General features: G+C 29.8%; 2 protein-coding genes across 2 annotated transcripts in view; one reads left to right on the forward strand and one right to left on the reverse strand.

Moving 5' to 3' along the window:
* LOC135958900 (carboxypeptidase B) overlaps positions 1–25,276 on the reverse strand; it is a 375,293-nt gene that overhangs the window by 329,297 nt on the left and 20,720 nt on the right. The window lies entirely within an intron of this gene.
* The window catches only part of LOC135958462 (putative cyclin-dependent serine/threonine-protein kinase DDB_G0272797/DDB_G0274007), a 60,735-nt gene continuing 47,451 nt past the window's right edge, over positions 11,993–25,276 (forward strand). The window contains exon 1 of the mRNA XM_065509369.1: positions 11,993–12,497. Coding sequence (XP_065365441.1) covers positions 12,326–12,497 — 172 coding nt within the window. The 5' untranslated portion in view covers positions 11,993–12,325. The remainder of the gene's footprint in view (positions 12,498–25,276) is intronic.

The following is a 25,276-nucleotide window of genomic DNA, read 5'->3' on the forward strand; positions in this document are numbered from 1 at the left end:
ACGATCTAAACTGTTGTTGTATAAATTTAACTAAATAAAGAGTAGTTACAAATTGTAAACTACTAAATTGCTTTTATTTACAATCAAAATTATCCGGATTATATAAAGGAAATAAACCACCGTTTTAAATGGTAAAAACCAAACAATATGTTATCTATCATTTCACGTATATATCGATTTTTCTATATGTATGAAAAAATATTAAAATTGTAACAGCGTGTAATATACTTTAGGTCAGGGTTATATTAGGAATATAAAAGGAGCATTCATGTTAAAGTTTTTTTTTTTTTCTTCAAACATCCTACATCATTATGAGTGAGTGTTGATGATATGAAACGTATAATGTCATTTCATATCATCATTTCAACATTTTATGAATCTCTAAAGTAAATAGAAAAATATATTTCATTTCATTTGTTGTAATATGGAATTCTTAAACAAAATTATAATTTAAATTCAATTAGATATTGTGAAGCATAATAAAGGCTGGTTACTATTCATTCAGAAAAACATAATTGATAAAACAGTTTCCAAATAATGTCTTTTTATACATATCTTTCTTCTGAAATTATATCATTTAAAATTACATTAAAAACACACACAAATAATTACAATTGTCAAAAATGTACATACAATTAGTTTTAATTGAGGGATTTCTACTTAAGCATTTTATACAAGATTTTAATTTTTAATATTTTAATTGTTATTCTGCATCATTATTTTTATTTTTTTTTGTGCTACTCAAAGACATGATATGCTGTTTCCTTAAATACATTATAATGAATAATTTATACAGAGTAAATATGAAAATCATCTGACTTAAGTTATTTGGTTTTTGCTACAATATAAAAATTGTATCTGTTTAATTTTGCAATTAAGTATTAAAATTAAATGTAATTGAATGAGCACAGAATGTAACTATTTCGATATTTGAAACATATTAGTTTAAATCAGGTTGCAACTTTAGCTACTGTGTAAAATCATCAAAAACTCTGCAATTTGCTGAATAGAGAATTCAAATTTAATTAATTTATAAAATTTCCAAGTTCTGAAAATATTTGATTGAAAAGCAATTCTTCTATAGCTATACCAAGATTTTTCTAGATTACACAAGTATTTTCCTATACCCACTTATTTTTCATTTAGCTCTACAGAAATGTGTGCTAAGTATAAAATCTCGAATTTGTATTTATAGAATTTGTTCCAATTATTACATTTTACATTGTTTATAAACAATAGCAAACATTTTTGCAAACCAAAAGATGTTGCTCATTAATAATTTTGTGGCGCTCAAGGCCAACAGACTTGTAAGTTTTCATGTAATTAATTGTTATTCAATTCAAATTGAATGCAGTGATTCCCAGAAGACTTTTAAAGATGTAATTAAATTGTTTAACTAAAATTAAATTTATTATTTAATAAAATTCGTATTATAATACAAAAATCATGTCTACTGTAAGGGAAATTTCCAGAGCTTGAACAAATTTCGGAAGCTGAAGATCAAACGCGGCGTACATTATTGATGTGATTGTAATAAAAAGTAAAACTCATTTATTTAATTTAAAACGAATGCTAGTTTATTTAAAATTCAAGTTACTAGCTCAAATGTAAAAACGTGACTTCACCAAAAAATCTAAAATAAAATTCAAGAGAGTCCTCCCGCTCAAAAACATCTGTCATCACTCATTTGCTGCATCTCATCTTTTGTTGTCAAAATAGGGTTGCCGAATTCCTTACTTCATATAAACTTATATTAGAATTAGTTGTTGGTCAAAGTGTTGTTCCAACATCCTCTTTCGTTTAAAGTTAAACTCTGGTGCGAAGCTGATTGGAATGTTTCCTCTGTAGTGTACTCTTGTTACTTGTGTTCACTAAAACATTGTACATAACAGATCCCAGCTTTTCTATTATCCGCCCCGGAATCCAAGTAAACTTATTGTTCTTAAAAATTTTCACAAAAACTGAATCACCTGCTTTGAAACTCCTCTTACAAGCACCATGTTTCTTATTATATCTATTTTCCATTTCCAAGTTTCTAAAAGGTTCAACCCTCTCTTCCACTTTTAAAAGATCCATTTGCAGTCTTAGGTTTCTACCAACAAACCATTCAGCTGGTGATTTATTTTCAGGAACATTTGGATTCGGCGTTGAACGATATTGACTAAGAAATATTAGTAAATTGAGTTTATCATTTTTAGAGTTAGCCTCATAAGCCTTCTGTAAAGATCTTTTTACGGTGTCAACAAACCGTTCTGCCTGTCCATTTGACTGCGGATGATATGTGGCTGTTGTCAAATGATTTATACCATATGTTGTACAAAAATGTTTAAATTCGGTGCATACAAATTGTGTACCATTGTCGGATACAATTGTTTTGGGGGCACCAAATCTACTTACAAATTCCTCCATTTGCATTACCACAGATTTTGCAGATATTGTTGATAATTGAGCAACTTCAGGCCATTTTGAGAACGAATCAACCATAATTAAATAATAATAACCTCTGACAGGCCCAGCGATATCAATATGAAGCCTCTCTAAAATTTGTTGTGGTATGGGCCAAGAACTTAGTTCAGTTTTAGTTGGTGATTTGGCAGCGGCAGCACACCCGGAACATTGTTTAACATAATTAGAGATATCGGTATCAATATGTGGCCAATATAAATATGATCTCGCAATTGCTTTCATCCTTTCAATGCCCTGATGACCTCTATGCAGCTGCTTCAATAGTTTTGATTTAAATTCCAAGGGCACAATTACACGTTCTCCAAACATCAGACAACCATCTGTCACACTAAGTGATTCACGCCTATTGAAAAATGGCAATAATTCCGGGTCAAGATTCTTAAGGGATGACGGCCAATGGTCTTGTGTGTATTTATAAACCACTTGCAATGTTCCATCAGCCTTCGAAGCTTTGCGAATCATCTCCCGTGTAATCGGCATCTCCTGCAAATTTTCTTGTAAAATAGCTTTAACATCCGTTTCAACCGATACAGATGCAATTATGAAATCTTCTTCGTCTACTTGAGTGTTATTAATTAGCCTGGATAACATGTCCACATTCCCAAATTCCTTTGTGTTTACATACTGAATATCAAAATTGTAGCACATCATAGTTAAAGCCCATCTTTGTAACCTGTTGGCCGTATGAGTCGGAATTCCTTTTTTAGAACCAACAAGTAAGAGATCTATATTCGGCTGTGCCGAATCTTATATACCCTTCACCAAATTATACTTTAAAATAAATTTTTTTAAATATTTTTAGGTGAACAAAATTTAATTTTTTTTTTAATTGTTTTTCAAATTTTTTTTTTTTTGAAATTGTTTTTTAATTTTTTTTAAAAAAAGTTTTTAAAAAATATTAAAAAATTTTTTTTTTTTAAAAAAATTTATGACAAAAAAAATTTTTTGATGAAAAAAAATTCGGGTTAAAAAATATTTTTCCCGATCTTGACCCATTGTAGGTCCAACTTACTATAGCCTTATCTACATCGTTGCAATGGACTTTGAAGTATCTATCATTAGATATCCATATTGTCTATATTAATGACTTAGTAATCCATAGGTAATTAATAGGTCAAAAATCGAGGTTGTCCCGGTTTTTTGCTCATATCTCCGTTATTTATGGACCGATTTTGCTGATTTTAAATAGCAAACTTCTCGAAAGCATGTCTGACAGAATTATTGAAGATTTGGATCCCGAAGATATCTGGGGTCTTCAGAAAATTGATTTCAACAGACAGACGGACAGACGGACAGACGGACAGACGGACAGACAGACAGACAAACAGACATGGCTTAATCGACTCCGCTATCTATAAGGATCCAGAATATGTATACTTTATAGGGTCGGAAATGAAAAATGTAGAAATTACAAACGGAATGACAAACTTATATATACCCTTCTCACGAAAGTGATGGGTATAAAAATGGCTAACAAAGGTTTATGGTCTGTGAGCAAAGTAAATTTCCGACCGTAGATCATTTTATGGAATTTCGTACACGCGTATACAATAGCCAAGGCTTCCTTTTCTATTTGGCTGTAACGCTTTTCTGTAGATGTTATAGCACGCGAAATGTGATAAATTACCTTGTTAGAGCCATCTGGCATTGAATGATAAATTTGACCACCAATACCAACCATGGACGCATCTGCAGCCACTGTTATTGGCAAATTGGGATTATAGTGTGTCAGTAATAACGGCGAAGCTAATTTTTCTTTGAAATCTTGAAATGATTTTTCACATTTATGATTCCACTCCCATTCAACATCATTTTTCAAAAGTTCGTCCAATGGATGACGTAGATCTCTCATTTTTGGCAAAAATTTAGCATAATAATTTACGGCTCCTAAAAATGATCTTAACTCCGAAACATTTGTTGGTCTGGGTAAGTTTTTAATTACTTCAATTTTGGTAGAATCAGGATGTATACCTTCAGAATTCAAAATATGACCAAGATATTTAATGGAAGACTTAAATATTTCACATTTATCCCAATTAATAGTTAATCCGTAATTATTAAAACGTTCAAATACGTCCATTACAAGCTTATTATTCTCTTCAATTGTTGGCGTAGCTATTATGATATCATCCAAATATGTAATAACACCATTCAAGCCAGATAAAATAGTTTCCAATGCCTGTTGGAAAGCGCCTGGAGCAGACATGACTCCGAAAGGCAGTCTATTATATTTATATAAACCCTTATGTGTGTTAATCGTTAATATCTTTTTGGCGTCATCATCCACTTCAAATTGAAGATAAGCATCTGATAAATCTAATGTGGTGAAAATCTTACAATTCGCCATTTTTGAAAAAATGTCATCCACGTGTGGAATTGGATATTGATTTTTTTCTATACATGAATTTAGCCCAGTAGAATAATCTCCACAAATACGAATCTTATTATTAGATTTACGTACCACTACAATAGGGGCGGCCCATTCTGAATGTGTTACCGGTGTTATTATATTTGAAGCCTCAAGACGATTCAGCTCTTCTTCTACCTTATGTAACATAGCATAGGGTACAGACCTTTTTGGCTTAAAAACCGGTTTACAATTTGACTTTATTTCCAAATTTATTTTAAACTTTTTGCAATGGCCTGTTGAAGCCTGTAAAACAAATGGAAATTCCGCTTTAATATTTTCAAAAATTGTCTCCTTATTCATGTTTGTTGAAATGCTTAAGCAGATATTATTGATGGGACTATCCCAGTATTCAAATTTATCAATAAGATCAATTCCAAAAACGTTTAGTGTTGTGGATTCTGCGACATAAATCGTTGAAGGAATAGATTTTCCTAAATGATGAGTTGTTGTTCTAAATTCACCAATAATTAAAATATTATTATCCGATGCGCAAGTTGCATTTCGTAAACATTTGTTAAGTTTTGGTTTTCCAAGTTTGATCCAGTTTATTTTTGATATAATTGTAATATCGGAGGCGGTATCAAATTGAAGCTGTATTTCGTTGTTGCAAATGTTGACTGTGATGTATTTTCGCAACGCAGTGTGGTCCCGCACTTGTTTGATATGTGGACCTGAAACGACAGTTACCTTTTGGGAAGTAAAATTTTTACTCGAATGTGTATGATTATTACTAGCCTTTTGTTTATTTTGCTTATCATTGTGGCTAAAACATGCACAGTAACCATCCTTATGACCGATTTTGTTGCATATTTTGCATTTGTGATTCGAATAATGGCAATTTTTAACAAAATGCATGGCACCGCATTGCCAGCATGGCCTATTAGGAGAAGCATTATTATTTGTTGACTGGACATTTTGCGTATTGTGTATCTTCTGAACTTGAGAATCATCAGATGACACTACACTGACAGATGAACATGGAATTTCTACCAGCTTAACATCTTCCTTTAGCGATTTGAATCGTTGAGCCTCCGCTACAAGAACCTCAAGTTGAAGATATTCAGTAGATGTATCCAAGGTGTTTAGAAGTTTACTTCGTAAATCGGCATCTTTAGATGAGTTGAGACCAATGATGAATATTAAACATTTTAGTTCATCTGTTGTCATTTGACCATGGACAAAAAATTCACATAACTTATTTACCCTTGCCGCATAACTAACAAAATCTTCCAAATCATTTTTTTGCGTCTTCAGACATTTGTATCGAAGACTAAATAAAGATTCTTTTTTATCAAATAATAATCTAAGTTGTTGGACGGTGTGTTGAAAATCCAACTCTTTTGGCTTCCTAGGAAGAAGGCAATCGGCGTACTTCGTATAAACATTTTGATTTAGCTTTCGAAGAAGCAGCCTAGTCTTACAGCTATCATCAAGACTCTTGGCATCTTCTGTAAAATGTTCCTCAAAGCGACTAAACCAATTTGAAAATGTCAGATTATCATCCGGATCATAACGAAATTCTTGAATATTTCTTGCAATTATATCCATCAGAGTTTCCTGCTGTTGTGCTTGCGAGGAGTCTGGATGAACGGTTAACGAATTTTCCAATTTCTTCGAAAGGACTTCCATTAACTCCTGTTGACGAGTTGCAGCTTGTTGCTGTTGCAAAAGAAGCTGTGTTAGTACGTTTTCTAACGTAGTCATCGCGTGATTTCTTATAATCCTCGTCGCCAATTGATGTGATTGTAATAAAAAGTAAAACTCATTTATTTAATTTAAAACGAATGCTAGTTTATTTAAAATTCAAGTTACTAGCTCAAATGTAAAAACGTGACTTCACCAAAAAATCTAAAATAAAATTCAAGAGAGTCCTCCCGCTCAAAAACATCTGTCATCACTCATTTGCTGCATCTCATCTTTTGTTGTCAAAATAGGGTTGCCGAATTCCTTACTTCATATAAACTTATATTAGAATTAGTTGTTGGTCAAAGTGTTGTTCCAACAATTATCTCATTTATAGAAGCCATGAATTTTGTATGGTGATTTTCCACTTGGAGACAGTTTTCTGTTTAAATTATTGTTTTTTCTTCCTCGCTTACAGTCATTTATTCCCATACACTACTGCATCTAACAATGTTCCTTTTTTCATGTGCATGATGAATTTGCTTAGTGCATTTTCTTCAGAGGTTCTTGCAATATGTGTAACATTTTAACTGGAAGACTGATCTACAAAAGCTGTTAAAGCATTGTTCACATAAAATTCGGTCGCACTGAAGAAACATTTTACAAAAAACTAGTGGCAATATTTTTGTTCTCTTTTGGTATGACTTTCTAAACAAACCAACCGATATTCTGTCAAGATTTCAAATTAGTATATTAATATTTTTGTACTCAATGGAAAATCAAAATAGAAAAAAAATTATGCACAATTTTCTAAAAAAATCCAACATTATCCGGTGCAATTATATTAAGAAAACTGAAGCTTCCAAAAAGTACTGTGAATGATGTTATAAAACGTTAAGCACGGATCGTAAGAAAAAACAAACCAAACAAGTTAGCAGACGAGACCAATACCTTACAACGAAAATAGTGCGTTATATTAAAAAAATAATCACGCCAAAAAATAGAAAAATATTCGTAGTACACCAAGAAGAATACGCATGGATGCTGGCTTACGGTCATTTTGTAGCATGTATTACATTACGAACAAGTTTTGACAAAAATTAATAACTGCCTTATCATGGATGATGGAACATATGTGAAAATGGACATTCGGCAGCTACCAGGACGTACATTTTATGTTGCAGAGAGCCGACGGAATGTCAGTCAAAAACATAAATATGGTAATGGTGATGCAAGCTATTTACAGTTGCTGTTTTAAGAGTGCTCCGTTTGTAACCTCTACAACTAGGACTTCGGATATTTACATCAAAGAATGTCTTCAACAACGTTTGCTATCCTTTATTAGACGACACCATTCTTCAGTAAAGTTTTGGCCTCATTTGGTGTCCTGCCACTATTACAAAGCTGCCATGGATTGGTATCGATGTAATACCAAAACATATGAACCTACCCAATTGTCCCCAACTTCGGCCAATTGAAAAATATTGGACTATTGACCGAAAAGTTGAGCAAAAGTTATTGGATACTATCAAGTCAAAAACTAGAGTTTTTATTAGAAACTAGCTAACCCGAAGTTGTGCTGTCCAAATTAAAAAAATGCTTGTGTGAGTTAAAAAGAAAAAAAAAACGTGTTGTTTAATGATCATTTTTATTTATCTTAATTAAACACTTATTGGCCAAGTTGTTACCGAATTTAGATATTTTGAGTTTTTATATAAAAAAGAAATATAAGTGATCACAGATACTAAAACCGATTTTTGTTCCGAAATATGAGTGATCACAGATCGGACTCCTTTTTTTGATTAAACGCTTATTGGCCAAGTTATTAGCGAATTTAGGTATTTTGAATTTTTATATAAAAAAATCGATTTTTTGTCAAAAATATGAGTGATCACAGATCCAGCTCCTTTTCTTGATTAAACGCTTATTGGCCAAGTTATTAGCGAATTTAGATATTTTGAGTTTTTATATAAAAAATCGATTTTTGTTAAGAAATATGAGTGTTCACAAATCGATCTGCTTTTCTTGATTACAGATCGAGCTCCTTTTCTTGATTAAGCGCTTATTGGCCAAGTTATTAGCGAATTTAGATATTTTGATATATTTTCAGAAATATGAGTGATCACAGATCGAAATCTTTTTCTTGATTAAACGCTTATTGCCCTTGTTATTAACGAATTTAGATATTTTGAGTTTTTATATAAAAAATAGATTTTTGGCCAGAAATATGATCACAGATCGAGCTGCTTTTATTGATTAAACGCTTAATAACTTGGCCAATTATTAGCGATTTTAGATATTGTGAGTTTTTATGTAAGTAATCTAATTTTGGTCTGAAATATGAGTGATCACAGATCGATGTATTTTGCAGATGTATAAGGCTTTACTTGTTAAAATCGGTTAATATTTACAAAAGTTATTAAACTTTTTCGAAAAAATTTACCTTGTAAATTAAAAATTGTACAAAACAATTTTTTTTATACTTAGTTTTTTGATTTTTTATTCATATGTGCTGAGGTAGAAAATACTATAAAAAGTGTTAATGAATAATTCAATCATTTTTCCATTCTCGTTCGATTAAAAAATTAAATCCCTGTTAGGTTAAGTACTAAATTTACTTTATATTTATATAGTTATAAATTTTTATAAGCTGTCATAGAAAAATAAGCAATGAAAAGTAACTAAACTCAAAAAAAGTTGAAATTTTTTTTTTTTTAATTTCTGAGTTGCTCAACATTTTTGCATGCCATTTGTTAATAGGCACGAAAAGGCAGCTAGCTTTGATATATCTTTTAGATAATAATTTAGACTTTAATTCGATGTTAAAACTAGATCGGCGACAAACGGCGCCAATAATTAAAATCCTAGTCAAAGTTGCGTAGGTAAGCCAAAAAACGTTATATACTTTAAATGAATAAATTTCAAATCTGCTAACAATATATACAAAATTCATTATAAAGATAGAATTTGAACAAGATACCCTTTCCAACAAGGTATAAAAATCCTAAACAGAATAATTATAAATATTAAAAATACGCCCTTGAATATGGTATAATTTCAACTCCCAAAATCTTTAAAGTCTAAAGTATTGTGTTCTGTTGCCATTTTCGAATACTTCTGTTGACATAATATCTATAATTTCTGCAAATAATTATTGCTTGACATCTTAACTTTAAGATAAAACTTATTTTATGGTTAACATCAAGCATTTGCAAAAATCAATTATGAGGTGCAGTCACCTTATATAATCCACTGTGCGGTGTAGCCGTTTTCCGTTTTTAGATAAATCGATAAAAGTGGGAGTAAAAGTGGGCGTTGTAAGTTTTTCATTCCGTAAAAACCTAAGTTGGACTATGATCAACATTTACAAAAAAAAATTGTCTAAATCGGTCCGGCCGTTCTCTTATTTAACAACGAATTACCAAGTGCGACCGAATTTTAAGTGAACAATGCTTTTAATGAAAATGTGTTATGTATACAAAATTTTGTGTCTGGCTGTATATCAAGAACATTTTGCTATTGAAATACGGCTAAATCGGTTCATAAATAGCCAAGATATAAGTGAAAATCTTTAAGAAACACTTTTTTCCACAAAACTTATGTTTTTGTTAGTATTTTTGCCTAAGCACGTTTTCTATTTATTCTCTTCACTGAGAGTGGTGTGTGTTTGTTTTAATTGCAACAGCAAAGCAAATGTAAGATTTTATTGTAAAATTGGAGAATTTTATTTCAGATAACTTTTAAATTTTATATTCGAACATTAAATATGTACCTTTTAATAGCCTAGTACATTAAATTGTTTTTTATTAAAATTGCCTACCGTTTTAGTACCACTGCCTACAACAGAATCCATAATTGAATATTTTCTGTTTAAATATTATTAAAACATCTAACATACAAACTACATTACGCGAATAATTACAAAAATAACAAAATATTATTAGCTATTAAGAGGGAGCCAGGCAACCACTAGACAAATAATCACACAAAGAAAACACCACAGCCACCGACAGACAGACAGACAGACAGCAAGCGGCATCAACATCATCGAATAATGGAGGCACTAACAAACAAATCAACAGCAATATTGAAACAACGAGAAATTGTGTATAAATTAGGCAGCTGCTTAAAGGAATTTGTTCGTTTAGATAAACTAAAGTAATAGTGAAAAAATGCTAATAACAAGTAGGAAAGTATAGGGTAAGACCAACCAATACACTACTATTAAGTTATGAACCGATAGCAAAATAAGGACTTTGCAAACATCAGCACAAACGTGTGTTACGTTTTTACCTTTTAAAAATGGTGGTTTTATTCCATTAAATACACCGTATTCTTTTAATTGCAAATAAAAGCGATCAGTAGTTTAATTTACACAACAAATTAAATTGCCACTCTCTTGTAATACACATATATTACACACTTTAAAACACACTTTATACTGTCCAAGAATACACCGGTAATACAGTTGATGTTAATTCTAACAGCACCTATGATAAACTTTCTGACTGACTGCAACTATTTATAAACACAGTGCCACCATATAGAAGTTTCATGAATTATGTTAACGGATTTCTAGAGCTTTTATCTGCTTTAATGTTAGCAGCTTTAACGATTAATGTTGTCATACTTACACCCAATAACACGGAGCTTGGTTATGCATTAACTGTCGGTTAAAATTATTTTTTTATGAAAACTGTCAGTATTACTGTCTTAATTTCTTAATTATGAGAAAGATATCATAAAATACATAGAAGCTTTCTTCAAATTTATATTCCTTGAAGCAGTTTATATTAAAAAATTTCCTTAACACTTAAATCATTTAAAATCTCTGTTCATATGCAAACATATACACGCAACTTTTTCATTTAAATATATTCGCAAAATACATGAGAAAAGAAATTTTGAAATAAAAAAATCTATTTTTGAATGGAATCAAAATCTAAAAATTTTCACACACATTTCGAATAAAGAGCTACAAGAAAACAGACGCTGTGTTTCTTTCAAACAAAATTCAAATAAAGCGAACGAACAAAAGTGCGGGCGGCCAAAATACTTACTAGAAAAACTCAATTATTTGTTATTAAAATTGATTTGTTTGTTGTGAAATCAATCAAATATTTAATGAATTTAAAAGAACTCATTAACATTATTTAAATGAAAATATTTTTATTGAAATGTCGTAATTAAAGCAAAAAAAAAAATTAAATCGGATTTTTAAGTGGAAAATTTGCAGTTGTCATTAAAATGAAATTTTATATACATATAGAGTTAATTAGTAAAAAGTGAGAAAAAAACATATTTTAATCATAATGACATTTTAAATATAAAATAAACGCACACACATTTAAATATATATTAACATATGATTGTATATAATTACGAATTAAACGGAAATCTTATATCAAGTGTTAATTAGCATACGAAATTAAATAATAAACGAAACGAACAAATTGTTTGAATTGCTGAAATGACCTAAAAGTTTATTAAAAATGGAAAAAAAATAATACAAAATCTCTTATCAAGTGTTAATTAGTGTATATGAGTTTAAACCATATTCAAATAATATAAAATTAATGAAAATTATTTCACTAAAAATTTAAAAATAGTTTTCATTTTAAATTTAACGGCTATTGTATAAGAATTTTCTCCGGTTTATTGTGCATGCATATGCATGCATTTCATGCTTTCAAAAACACACATAAATCCGTTGCATTTATACACATGTACATTAATTAAATCAACAGTAACAAAAGCAACTCATACTAGAGCAGCCCTAAACAAAAGAGAAAACCTTTTTACATTCAATTTACCAACTCATGCAATATGTGTGATTCCGAGCAACAACATCAGCGAAATCAACAACAGCAACAACACCATCAGCCATCTGCTGTTAAACCGGAACCTTTAACCGTTGCACTTCATACTACAACACAATGGCAAGAACAGCAGCAGCAGCAGGAGCAGCAACAACAAGTCCAACAAACGTTGCCAGAAGGTATATTTATTATACGTTTAAGTATGTGTGTGTTTATTTGCATTAAGATGGCCCAAAAAAAAATTTACACAACTGAAACGAGAGTTTATTTTTTTATGAGTTCATTTCAAAATATTTTTGTTTTAGGTTCAATATATATTGTGATATTTGGATCGCGATCTATATTATATATTTTTGGGACTATTTTGATGAAACTTATGAAAAATATATCACGAAGTCTAGTATGTACAATAACAGCACACATATAGAAATTAACCCTTAAGAGCACTTGGGGTCAAAATTACTGTGTTTTTCGTGATTTTAAAAGTTCAGGGTCATTTGGACCCCAAGTGCTATTAAGGGTTAATTTACATTTTTGTACTGTTATTGTACTTAATGTTATATTTTTCTTAAGTTTCATCAAAATCGGCCCAAAAATATATAACATTTCGCTATCTTTCCATTAGAAATTCCAAATATTGAAAAATTTGACCTTTGACTTTCACGATTTAAGGGTTACCGTTTTCCGATTTTAGTAAAACTTTCATAGTATATTTCAAATTACCTAAACTACAATATACTGAACAGATTTTACTTAAAATTAATTACAGGAAGGAAGTTGTGCTGATTCGCCAAAATATGGCCAAAAAATTAGTTTTTCTCGAAAATCGCAAAATTTATATCGCAGGTACGGAAAAACTATAGAAGGTATTGACTTACTTTTTTCACATTTTTATTCCCTATTATGTTGTCAATAAATCCCCATGTGATGATAAAAAAATTCTGAAATTTGTTTAACAAAATTTTTAAAAATTTGAAATTGGAGTTTTGAAACTGCAGTTAAAAAAATATTTTTTTGGTTGTACCTGCGAATAGGTTAACTGTATGCTATGAATATAAAAACTGATATGAATATAAAAGTAAGAATAAACTTTTGTTTTAATATTTCTCAAAATATGTTAATTTTGTTCCTACATTTCTTGTTCTAGTGGCCTGTCGATTTTTTAATAACTTTAACATTTTTTAACCAATTTTTGTCTTTTATATCTCATTAGAACGACAATTACGTACAAATTTCGATTCTTTTAAATTAAATTGCAAGAGTAATTATTTAATATCAAAAATTAAAAAAAATACTGAAAAAAATACATTTTTTCCCCTTGTAAATGCATCTCAAAACTAAATTGAAAGTCGGCACGGGTTGCCCTTCATAGAACAAACTAAAAATTTTTTTGGTGGTAGTTTGGTCAACATTTCAAAAAATGTAATTCTAAGAGAAACGCTATAGTACATATTTACAAGAACCATTGATAACACGATATTTCGATCTATATAAGTTTCAAATTTTATTACCATATTCAATCGATTTAAATCATCACTACATTATATTTCAAGTTTGTATGGTAAATTTTGTTGAGAAAATTTATCGAAAACATTTTTTCTTTCAAATGTTAATCCGCAAGTTCCAAAGTGTTCAATACGAAATGCTTATATCTATGCCTCAGAAGATTCAAATATTGAAATTTCAGTTCTGAGTGTTCAAAATTTAATTAAGATATTTAAAATTGTTCATGAGCTACAGAATATATTCCTTATAATTATGCACTACCACCACAGATGAGATGTAATAATGCTTTTTTTCTAATGTTTGTAACTCCCAATAGAATTAGCTTAAGCTCCAGCTTATAGTATATCGATCAACTTGTTGTCAATTTAAGTAATTTCCTGGACAATTTCGAAGAATTTCTTGAACATTCGTTTTTTTTTCGAATGGTTATTCTTGTATTTTTAAAGAAAATCAAATGTAGTTATTTCAATAAAAAATTCGATACAAAAACAAATTTTATGTATTTAAAATTTTTTCTTTCGAGTATTCGGTTTTTTTATTCAAAAATTTTGCATAATCTGATCTTTTAATATAAAAGTCAAAGTTTGAAAGAAAATTTTTTTCAATTATTCGTTATTTTTATTCGAATAATTAACTGGTTATTTTTTTTTAAATTCTTAAAAATTTTAACTATTTTAAATTTTTAACTTATTTTGCGGTATATTTTGAATATTTGGTTTTTTATTCGAATAATTATTCGTGCATTTTTGTAAACAAATTTAAATAATTAGGTTCTTTAAATACCAAAACAAATTTTTGGGTTTTTTTTAGAATTGTTGTTTGATTTTTTTGGGAAAAATTATTAAAAATTGTATCTATTGTCAATTTAAGGAAATTTTGAGTTAATTTTTGAAAATTCTTTTTTTTATTCGAATAATTATTCGTGTGTTTTAGAAAAAATTTTGAGTTAATTTTTGAAAATTCGTTTTTTTATTCGAATAATTATTCGTGTTTTTTAGAAAAAATCTATATAATTTAATTCTTTCAATAAAAAATTTCATACAAATTCAAATTTTATATTTAAATTTTTTTTTCGATTATTCGTTTTTTTTTTATTCGAATTTGAAAGAAAAATGTCTTCGCCTACTGTACTTTCTTACTTGTTTTTAATTGTATCTTAACTTTTGCTGGTTGGTACTAGCGGATTTCGTATGTCCAAAGTAGTTTTAAAACTATTTTATAGATTACGACTTTACAGTCAAGGCTTAATTTAGATTTCTGAAGTGAAAAATCTAGGCATAAGAAGTAATGTTGTGGATATCACAGTTAAACTTCCCTAAATTGAAAATATCGTTTCAAACGTATCAGTTGCGTTCGGTACAGTGATGGTCTGGATAGATTTCAGGATCCTTTAGTTCCCACACCAAATAAAGAGCATTACCTTAGCGCCATTGATATTTGGCGTTGGTGTCGATTCGGATGGTTTGCCGGCTTCACATACGATCTCTTACGCTTCTGGTTATTGTAATGGATCCACTTATCATGGCATGTAATGATTTCATTCAAAAATTATTGTCTTTTATAGCATTTCGTGCATTCAAAATCGTCTTCAAGGTCTCTCGGCTTCAATTCGTATGGCTCCAATGATTTTAAAGCTCTTGTTGAGTTTTACAATAATCTTCATGGATCTTTTCTGGCTGGTCTGGGCAATCTTTATCATCCGCATCAAAATCAGCATTTCCCAACCATTTCATCGGTTCACCATAAGCATTGGTGAGCAATCGGTGTGTTTCAGCTGCACTTCTTTCAAATTAAAGATGTAAAGCAAAACACTAGGAAAAGAATCAGGACAATCTCGATTTTTGACCTATTTTAGATCTATATCTTGATTACTTAGTCATTAATATAGACAGTATAGATATTTAACGATAGATATTGTAAAGATATACATATATTACGCCATAGTAAGTCGACCTTTGATGTGTCAAAATTGGAAAAAAATTTTAATCGGATTTATTTTTTAGCAAAAAAAATTTTTTTCATAAAAAATGTTGAAATGAAAATTATTTTTTTTAATTTTGTTTTTCTAATAATATTTAAAATTTTTATTTTAAAATATAATTTGATAAAGGGTATATAATATTCGGTACAGTCGAATATAGCTCTCTTACTTGTTAAAAAAATCTGGCTTTTCTTGAATCTTTTTTGTTTTTTGTTTCATGGTGCAAATTTCATACTGATCGGTAGACATCGATTTCAAAAATGGGGTCAATTATATACATTAGGGTATTGCATATTTTCCATAAGTCTTATATGAACTCTCTGAAAAATGTTGGTAAGATCCGTTCATAATTGATTATAACTCCTGAAAATCAATTATTTACACACTAATCTAGTTAAAGTCCAATTGTACTTTTTAAGCTTCAATTGTTTAAAAAATTTCAGTTATACAAATCTATTTCTTTCCTGTTCTTATTTGTCAGTAAGTGCAGTTTCTGTGCATGTTTGTAAATTTTATTGTGAATAATTTTTTATGGGCCTTATACATGTCAAATTACGTATGTATGTATTTATATGTAAGTATAAATATATATACATACATATATACCATTTAAACATGTTCATATGCATTCAAGTGCGTGTTTAAGGCGTTCATTAACACCGTAATTACAATCAGAGAGGAAACCAAAATAACAATAAAAATTAAAGTCGAGGAGGTGTAACATGGTTGTGAATTCAAATGGTCAAAATATATTCAAGTTTGCATTATTTACAAAAAAAGAGGTTAAAATAATTATTTTTAATGGGATGGCAAAATGCCAGCCATTATTTTCGAGTGCAATTTATTATGCTTGCATTTATTTATTATATTTAAATGAAAACTATTTATAATTTGGTGGTTTTGTTTGCAACAACAGGATGCATGAAAAATACGTAATATTTATACCCAGTGGGGAGGGATTATATTGTGTTTATGCTGATATTTGTACCGCATAAAAATATTAGTCTAACTAACACCCGACATAAAGTATAGGAATCGACTCAGAATCACTTTCCAAGTCGATTAAACTATGTCCGTTCATCCGTCGGGATGACTGTCCATGTAAACCTTTGGCACATGTATTTTTTTCGCCCATATATTTCAGTTAGCTCCCATTCAAATTTCCTCCCGAAATAGAACTATTTTGTCATAATTGTCTGATTTATATATAATGAAATCATGTTTTATTTTTTTTTCGGATTAATCTATAATTGACCCCATATATTTTCTAATTCCGGTAATGACTTTAACGAGCATAATCTCATAAAAATATTGGAAGCCAAATAAAAATTAATAAGAATATGTTTCACATATAAAAACAAGTAAGAGAGCTATATTCGGCTGTGCCGAATCTTATATACCCTTCACCAAATTATACTTCAAAACACAAATTCTAAATATTTGAAGGTAAACTAAATTTCGAAATAGTTTTTTTTTTAATTTTATTTCCATTATTTCACCTAGCCCCCATACAAATGTCCTTCCGAAAATGGACTTTATCGGTCATAAATGTTTAATTTATAAATGTATCTCCACAAATTGCGCTTCAAATAAGTTTTATATAAACAAAATTCATGTCACCAAATTTTGTTACGATCGGTCCATAATTAGTCATAGCTCCCATATAGACCAGCTTCCGAAAATAACTTTAACGTGCATAAACCGCTTAAAAATGTTGGTAAACACACAAAATTCAACATAGTTAACTTTCATATAGACATAAATCACACGACCTAATTTCATGGTGATCGTTCCATAATTGGTCATAGACCCCATATAAGGCCCACTTCCGAAAATCACTAAAAAATATAAATTATTGAAATTTTAAATGAAAAATGTTTTTGCTCTTTTACTTAGTGTAGGGTAGTATATGGTCGGGCTTGACCGACCATACTTTCTTACTTGTTTTTTTAGTGGAAAAAAAATCCGGTTAAAAAATATTTTTCCCGATTTTTACCCATTTAACTTTACTATAGCCTTATATATATATCGTTGCAATGGACTTTGAAATATCTATCATTAGATATCCATATTGTCTATATTAATGACTTAGTAATCCAAATATGGATAAAAATAGGCCAAAAATCGAGGTTGTCCTGGTTTTTTCCTTATATTTCAGCTAATTGCTGATTTTCTCGATTTTAAGTAGCAATCGAGCCGGGGGAATTCCCGATATATAGATGTATCAATCATATTTGTAAGTTATTTGTGTGCTACGGGAAGTTGATTTCAACATACAGACAGACAGATGGATATATCGACTTCGATATCTATAACGATCCAGAATATAAATACTTTGTGGGATCACAAATGCAAAATGTAGAAACTACAAACGGAATGACAAACTTATATATACCCTTGCCACTCGTGGTTAAGGGTATAAAAATCACGCTACCTAATTTCAAGACGATCAATAATTAGTCATAGCTTTTGTATAAGGCCCACTTCCGAAAATCAATCACAAAAAAAAAAATACAAATTAATTTGGATTCCCACATTCTGTTTTCCAATAATCACAATTTAAATGGACGATATTTAAAATAGACTTTGACAATAAAGATTGTTGATGACGCGCTTGGCTTGGTAGAAAATGCATTCGTATTTGCCAATTGTCTAAAATTACTTTACAATGGTATTCTTTAAATAATTACAGATTAATTATGATAAAATGAACTTGAGCCATATTAAAAATTTAACCCCCATATGCATAAACAGTTTATAAATTTATCAAAGGTATATTAAACAAAATTTCATACAAAATCAGTTTTATAAACCTTTGATAAATTTATAAACTGTTTATGCATATGGGGGTTAAAAAAATATTGTAAACGAAAAATATAGAAATTTTAATTCAATAATGATTTGCTCATATACTCAATATAGGGTCGGAAAGTATTGTCGATACTTTCGTACATGTTTCTAAATAGAGATTTGATGAATAAAATAAATGTAAACAAATGTATTTTATTCATTTCCATTTCCGAATAATCTTCATAGTTTGTATTTTTTTATTACATTTTTGATAAATATTTATGTTATAATTTTGTTTTTCGTATCATAATAATAGTTAAAAACTGTATCGAGCTAAAAATCAATCATCCTGAAATAATATGAATTTTTTAATGCTTTTTTGCTAAGATTTATTGGTGTTTTCTTATGAGGAGCCACAGAACAAAAGGTACTTTTTCGCATCTTATCAGAAATTGTTTTTTTTTGGTATTTTTATAATATTTGGGTTGAAATCTTCTAGAAACAATGAAGTCAGCAACATTTTTTAATTTTTTTATTAAGTAAATGGGTTCTAAAAAAATTTGTGCTTAACAAAACGTGCAACACTAGTATAAAACGAAAAAAAAAATATTTAATTTCAATGTGTAATTTGTTTATATATTAGATCAGGTTTAAAAACATGCATTTAAAATATTATCGTTAAAAAAAAACACATACAAAACATACTTTTTAATTTTTTTTTAACAAAACGTACTTTTTTTTCTTTATTTTTTAACAAAAGGTTCTTTTTCCGATATTAAAATAGTTTTATATCAAAAATCCTCAACATTTAATGAGGTGACTAATGCCATTTGCATGTAGCTATTGATAAGCAAGAAACTGGTTACCAATTCCAGGTTCATTCAGTTTTTTAAGGAGACGAAATAAATAAATAAAACTAATTTTCCCAAAAATTTTAAATGTGCAAAAAAGTACCTTTTGTTCCGCGGCTCCTCTTATATAAACATTTATATTTCTTTCGTGATTATGAGTATAAATATTTTTAATTGTTTCTCTTTATTATGTGTTTATTTATACATACATATTTATTTTTATAGCAAACAAATTAATACTTTTTATGGTTTTACGTTTTTTAAACAGATTCCAGACATTGTGAATATTTTAAATGATGTGTATTAGGGTAGCCCTTATATTGCAATTTGTGTATGCTCCAGAGCTCTAAGTGCTCGCTGACATCTAAAAATGTAGTGCTGAGAATTTGAACAAAATCGGATAAACCTAAGAGGTTGCATATTTTAATTGTTCAAATAGTAAAATTTAAAAAAATAAATGTTTGAAAAAAATATAAAAATTTTCTGAAATTTTAACAATTTTAACTTGATAATGAATACAAATCATAGTCCGTTGTATAAATTATGGGTTAGCGGGGGAACCGAGTTGACTGAACTGTTGTTTTTGTTCACAAATTTGTTTTAATTATTTCTTTAAAATACATTTCGTATCATATTTGCCAATATTCTATTTAAGACTGGGTTAAGATTGGGTTGATTATTTACGATTTATAAATTTTAAAATTCTAGGATATTGCTAGCCCTTTTATCTGGTGTATGACTTAAAAATGTGGGATTTTTTCAAATGTTTAGCTTTTATTATGAAAGTTTTGAGCTCTTCCCATCTTTCTGGCAAAATATGTATTCCGTGCCAAAAGAACTGCTCATCTCTTGAGGCCAAGAACGAATCAAGCCCAAACACTTCATTATAAATAGTTTTTAACAGGTATTGCAACATGTGGCCGAGCGTTGTTTCATGTCTGGCCGCATATTCTGGACGATTTTCGGCCAATTCTCGCTTCAAGCCGAATCAGTTGCATTCGGTACAGTTTCCCTGTGATCGTCTGGTTATATTTCAGCAGCTCATAATAAATATGACCCTTTTGCTCTCACCAAATAGAGAGAATTACCTTAGCGCCATGGATATTTGGCTTTGGTGTCGACTCGACTGGTTGGCCGTGCTTCACATACGATCACTTATGCTTTGGGTTATCGTAATGGATCTATTTTTCATCGCAAGTAATGATTCAGTGCAAAAATGATTTTCTTTTGTTGCGTTCAAATATCATTTCGGATATGAAAAATCGTATTTCAAAGTCTCTAGGCTTCAATTCGTATGGTACCCAATTTCCCGGCTTTTTAAATTGTTTTGTCAGTAGTTCTCATTGATTTTACAACGTTTTGTTGAGTTTTACAACAATCTTTATGGAGTAATGCCTCCAATACGTGGCCTTCCAACCTTTTTGGATATCCTAAGCGATCGTTGTCTTCTGTGTCAATATCAAAACTTCTGAGTCGCTGAAACACATTCACCATAAGCTTCTGTGACTAATCGGTGTGCTTCAGCTGCAATTTTTTTCAAATTGAATAAGTAAAGCAAAACTTCCCGAATTTGTTGGCACAAAATTCGACATTTTCGAAGCAAAGAAAAAACTCTGTTTTTTACACTATAATGTTCAATAACTAAATGAGAATAAATTACAGATATGTACCATTCAAAATGTTATATAAGTTACTAAAAATAAAAACCGCGTTTAAAAGATTCGTCAAAAAATTATTCCATAAAAAAAATTTCTATAGAAAATTTATTCGATTAAAAATTGTTTAAAAAGATTTCTATATAAAATTAAAAAATTATTAAAAAATGTCTATAGCAAATTTATTCTTTAAAAAGTTTTCTATAAAAAAAAATTCCAAAATCTATTTAGTGCTAAATAAGGGCCACCTTAATGTGTGTGGTATGGAATTTGTCTGGCAAAGTCTATTGTGATGAACAAAAAGAAAAACAAATAAAATAATAGACAGTGGGTAGTAAGAAAATTGAAGTCTATTAAAGCCAATAAATATACATTTAACAAAAATTTGTGAAATGGAAATAAAAACTGATAAACAGACTACATGGCAGAACAGTTATTGATCAAAATTTTTAAGCGTTAATACATGTCAAAATTTTTTTAAAGCCTAAGTAATTTTTGGTGTATTATATAAATAAGTTCCTTCAAAAGTGCCTGTCTTCCATTGTGGTACATTAAATTAATGTATTGGTATAAATAAAATAATTTCCTCCATTGCTGCTATATTACAATAGCTTAGAATTGTACATATGCATGAGTTTGCTAAGTATCTGTATCTACATTTTTCTCATCTCATTTTAAATGATTTGTTTAGCATTTAGCAAATTCTAACAATTCCTTATGTATGTGCATTTGATTTCTGTTTTTTTTTTTGTTCTGTTTCCACTTTTTTTATTGTGGCTGTTAATCCTCATTTTATTTTTTTATTGTTTGCTTTGTCTTTGTTTTTGCTACTTAAAAGTTAGTCTGCTTTTCAAAGAAACAATTTAAAAGCACATTATTTATTTTGTGTTTTTAGAATGAAAATAAAAGATTAGAAAACAAGAAGAACATCAACAACAACTTAAATAACAACAATAGGAATAATAAAAACAAAAGTAAATCAATGAAAAATAAACATTCTCGTGCATGCATTTATTTTGAAATAAGTGTTCATTAGGGAGGCACTATTTTTTGATTCTCCTATATAGCATAAGTAAAAACTGTGACAGGTGATGGAACTAACCTAAGCAAACTTAATCTGTTTGGGATTTTGTATTACAAAATTTGTTAAAATTCGTTGATATACATATGCACAATTTTATTCTTATTCTAATATTGGATGTACGAATTAAAAATGCGGGATTTACAACTTATGGCGTATCTTTCATTAGAGTAACAACAAAGTTTGTTTTGCATCGAAAATGTCGAATTTGTGCAAACAAAGCGTCATTGAAAAAAAGTGTCGCTGATGCACACCGTTTGCCCACCAAAGCTTATGATGAATGTGTTTCAACGTGTGAGAGATGGTTTGTGCAGTTCAGAAGTGATAATTTTGTCACGGAAGATAAAGATCGCCCAGGCCAGCCAAAAAAGTTAGGAGATCAAGTAGCGTGCATTACTCCATGAAGATTGTTGTCAGCTTATTGGGAGCTACTCAATCACCACGTTTAAAATCAATCAGAACGTTTGCAAAGAGCAGGATTCATCCAAAAGCAGGGAAATTGAGTACCATACGAATTGAAGTCGAGGGATCTTGAAAAACAATTTCCTATGTCTAAAATACACCTTGAATGCTTTAAAAGAAAATCATTTTTGCACCGAATCATTACTAGTGATGAAAAGTGGATCCATTACGATAATCCCAACCGTAAGAGACCGTAAGTGATGCCCGACCTAACAGCCGAATCGACACCTATCTATTATGAGCTGCTGAAAATTGGCCAGACCATCACAGGGAACCTGCACCAAATGCAACTGATTCATTTGAAGCGAGCATTGTGCGAAAAATGCCTTGAATATGTGGCCAGACATGAAATTGTAATATTATGTTGCCCTGTTCGACTACTATTTGTTGCGATAGATGCAGAACGCTCTCTCTGAGATACGATTCACCGGATTTTTAAGTCAGACATCCAATATTTCAAACTTATTTGTGGAAAAATGTGTGTGGATATCTATATAAATCAAGAATTTGTCCAACGATGCGTTGGATCTCGGATTTGAGATCAGGAATTGTTTTTACAAAACCCCAGGGCAAAAAATCCGTCTGTGTTAAATCGTATGATCTTGGGGGCCAGTTGACAACATAATTTCCTGAGATAATTTGTTCTGCAATTCGATTGTTGCATGAGCGGAATGGCAGGAGGCGCCGTCTTGCTGAAACCACATGTCGTCCAGATCCATGTTGTCCAGTTGAGGCCACAAGAACTCCGTTATCATCTTACGTTTAAAGTCAGTGCAATTTCGGCCTCATCTTCAAAAAAGTAAGACCCAAAACGATTTTGTGTATTCACGAAGCCATTCAGATGGAAATGCACTTCATCGGAAAACATAACTTTTTTCGAAAAACTGTCATTGACTTCACTTTACTCATTGAACAATCTCCGGCGCTTTCAATGGTTTGCTGGTTCGAGGACACTATCTTTAAATAGACGAATTTCTATAAAACACCAACAAATTTGTAAAATTTTTCTGAATAAACAATTCTTAAGTTTTTTTTTTTTTGAAAAGAATTTAATTCTCAAACACTAGCAATTTTATTTGTTGCCATATTAATGGGGATCTCCTAATTAAAATACAAATTTCCAAGATATTTATTGCATGGCGTTAGATCTAAGAGTAAGTACCCTATTGAAAGTCTTTAAAAGGCATTATGTTATTGCTACTTGCGAAATAATTACTTTCAATTAAATATCAATTATTACGAAATATACCAAAAAAAAAAATCGGTCAATAGTGAAATTGTAAAACATTCTTGATGTTTTCATATTTATTAAAGAATTTTTACCAGAAACTTCCCAGTAACAAATTGAGCGTCTTTTCAAAGCACTTTCTAACACAGAAAAAAAGCTTTTTTTGTGCTCTTCGAAAAAAGTGCTTCTTAGATGCAGTAGTGTAAGGGGAATACACGATCAATAGTAAGCAAGGAATCTAAAGCTATAATTAAAACAGATACAAAATAAATAAAAAAACTGCTTCCAAGTGGGAACCCACCATATAAAAATCATGTTTTCTGCAAGGTAATTTCATATGCAAAGTAATAGATTTTGTTATATTTTGGCATATATTCAAAACCCTTCATCTTTGATTTTGACTTTTTGATGGTAAAATGTTCAGTAAAACAGGTGGTCAATTCCGGCCAAAAATAATCTAAGTGGCTGAAATTTAGTCCAAAAATAAAGAATTTCGGATATATATACAGGGTATGGCCAAGCAACAATGTACGTTTTGAAAGTATCGACAAAAATTGGTTTATTCATGTAAATGACTGAAATTTGGTCCAAAAATAAAGAATAGCATAAGTGATTGAAAAAATTTGTCGTAGAAATTTTGGAATACATATACAGGGCTTGGCCAAACTATCATGGATGTTTTGAAATTATTGAAAAAATTAGGTTATTCATGTAAATGCCTGAAATTTGGTGTGCATGTTAAGAACAACACATTATCGCAAAAAATATTACAAATTGCATACAGGGTTTGGCCAAATAAACATTGACGTTATAAAAGTATCGAAAAAAATATGTAATTTATGGAAATGGCTTTAATTAGGTTTATAATTAAAAATAACATAAAAGATCCATTGGAAACATTTCGACATACAAATATATGGTTTGGCCAAATAAGCATAGAAGTAAATAACTCTCAAACTTACATAATTTTTGAAATTGACCAAAAAAATACAAACAAAATTTGCAAAATATGAAGGCATTGAAATCGTTGTGGTTATTGAAATTGCACGTAATTTGCAGCTGGAATTTATAGTACTTACTCTTGATACTTTACACTGTAATTTACACTTAACCTCTAATGGTCTCTTTTAATTTTTTCTGACCTTTCAAACTTTTTTATGATTTAGTTTCTATAAATTTAAAAGTAGTTCCCAATCACTTTTATAAAAAAAGAACAAGCAAAAACTCCGTAATAACCACGTGTTATGGTTAGCTGCTAACTGTTTTTTAAAAACCTGTCCTAATTTGCAAAAGTAAAAAAACACATTTTTCAAATATTAAAACGACAAGAAAAACCTATGACTTTACAGCACTGTAAATAACCAACTGTTTTATAAAAATTAAAAAAAGAACATTTTTGGCCAG

This window comes from Calliphora vicina, chromosome 4 (genome assembly GCF_958450345.1).
Source record: "Calliphora vicina chromosome 4, idCalVici1.1, whole genome shotgun sequence".
In the NCBI taxonomy this organism is placed as follows: Eukaryota; Metazoa; Arthropoda; class Insecta; order Diptera; family Calliphoridae; genus Calliphora; species Calliphora vicina.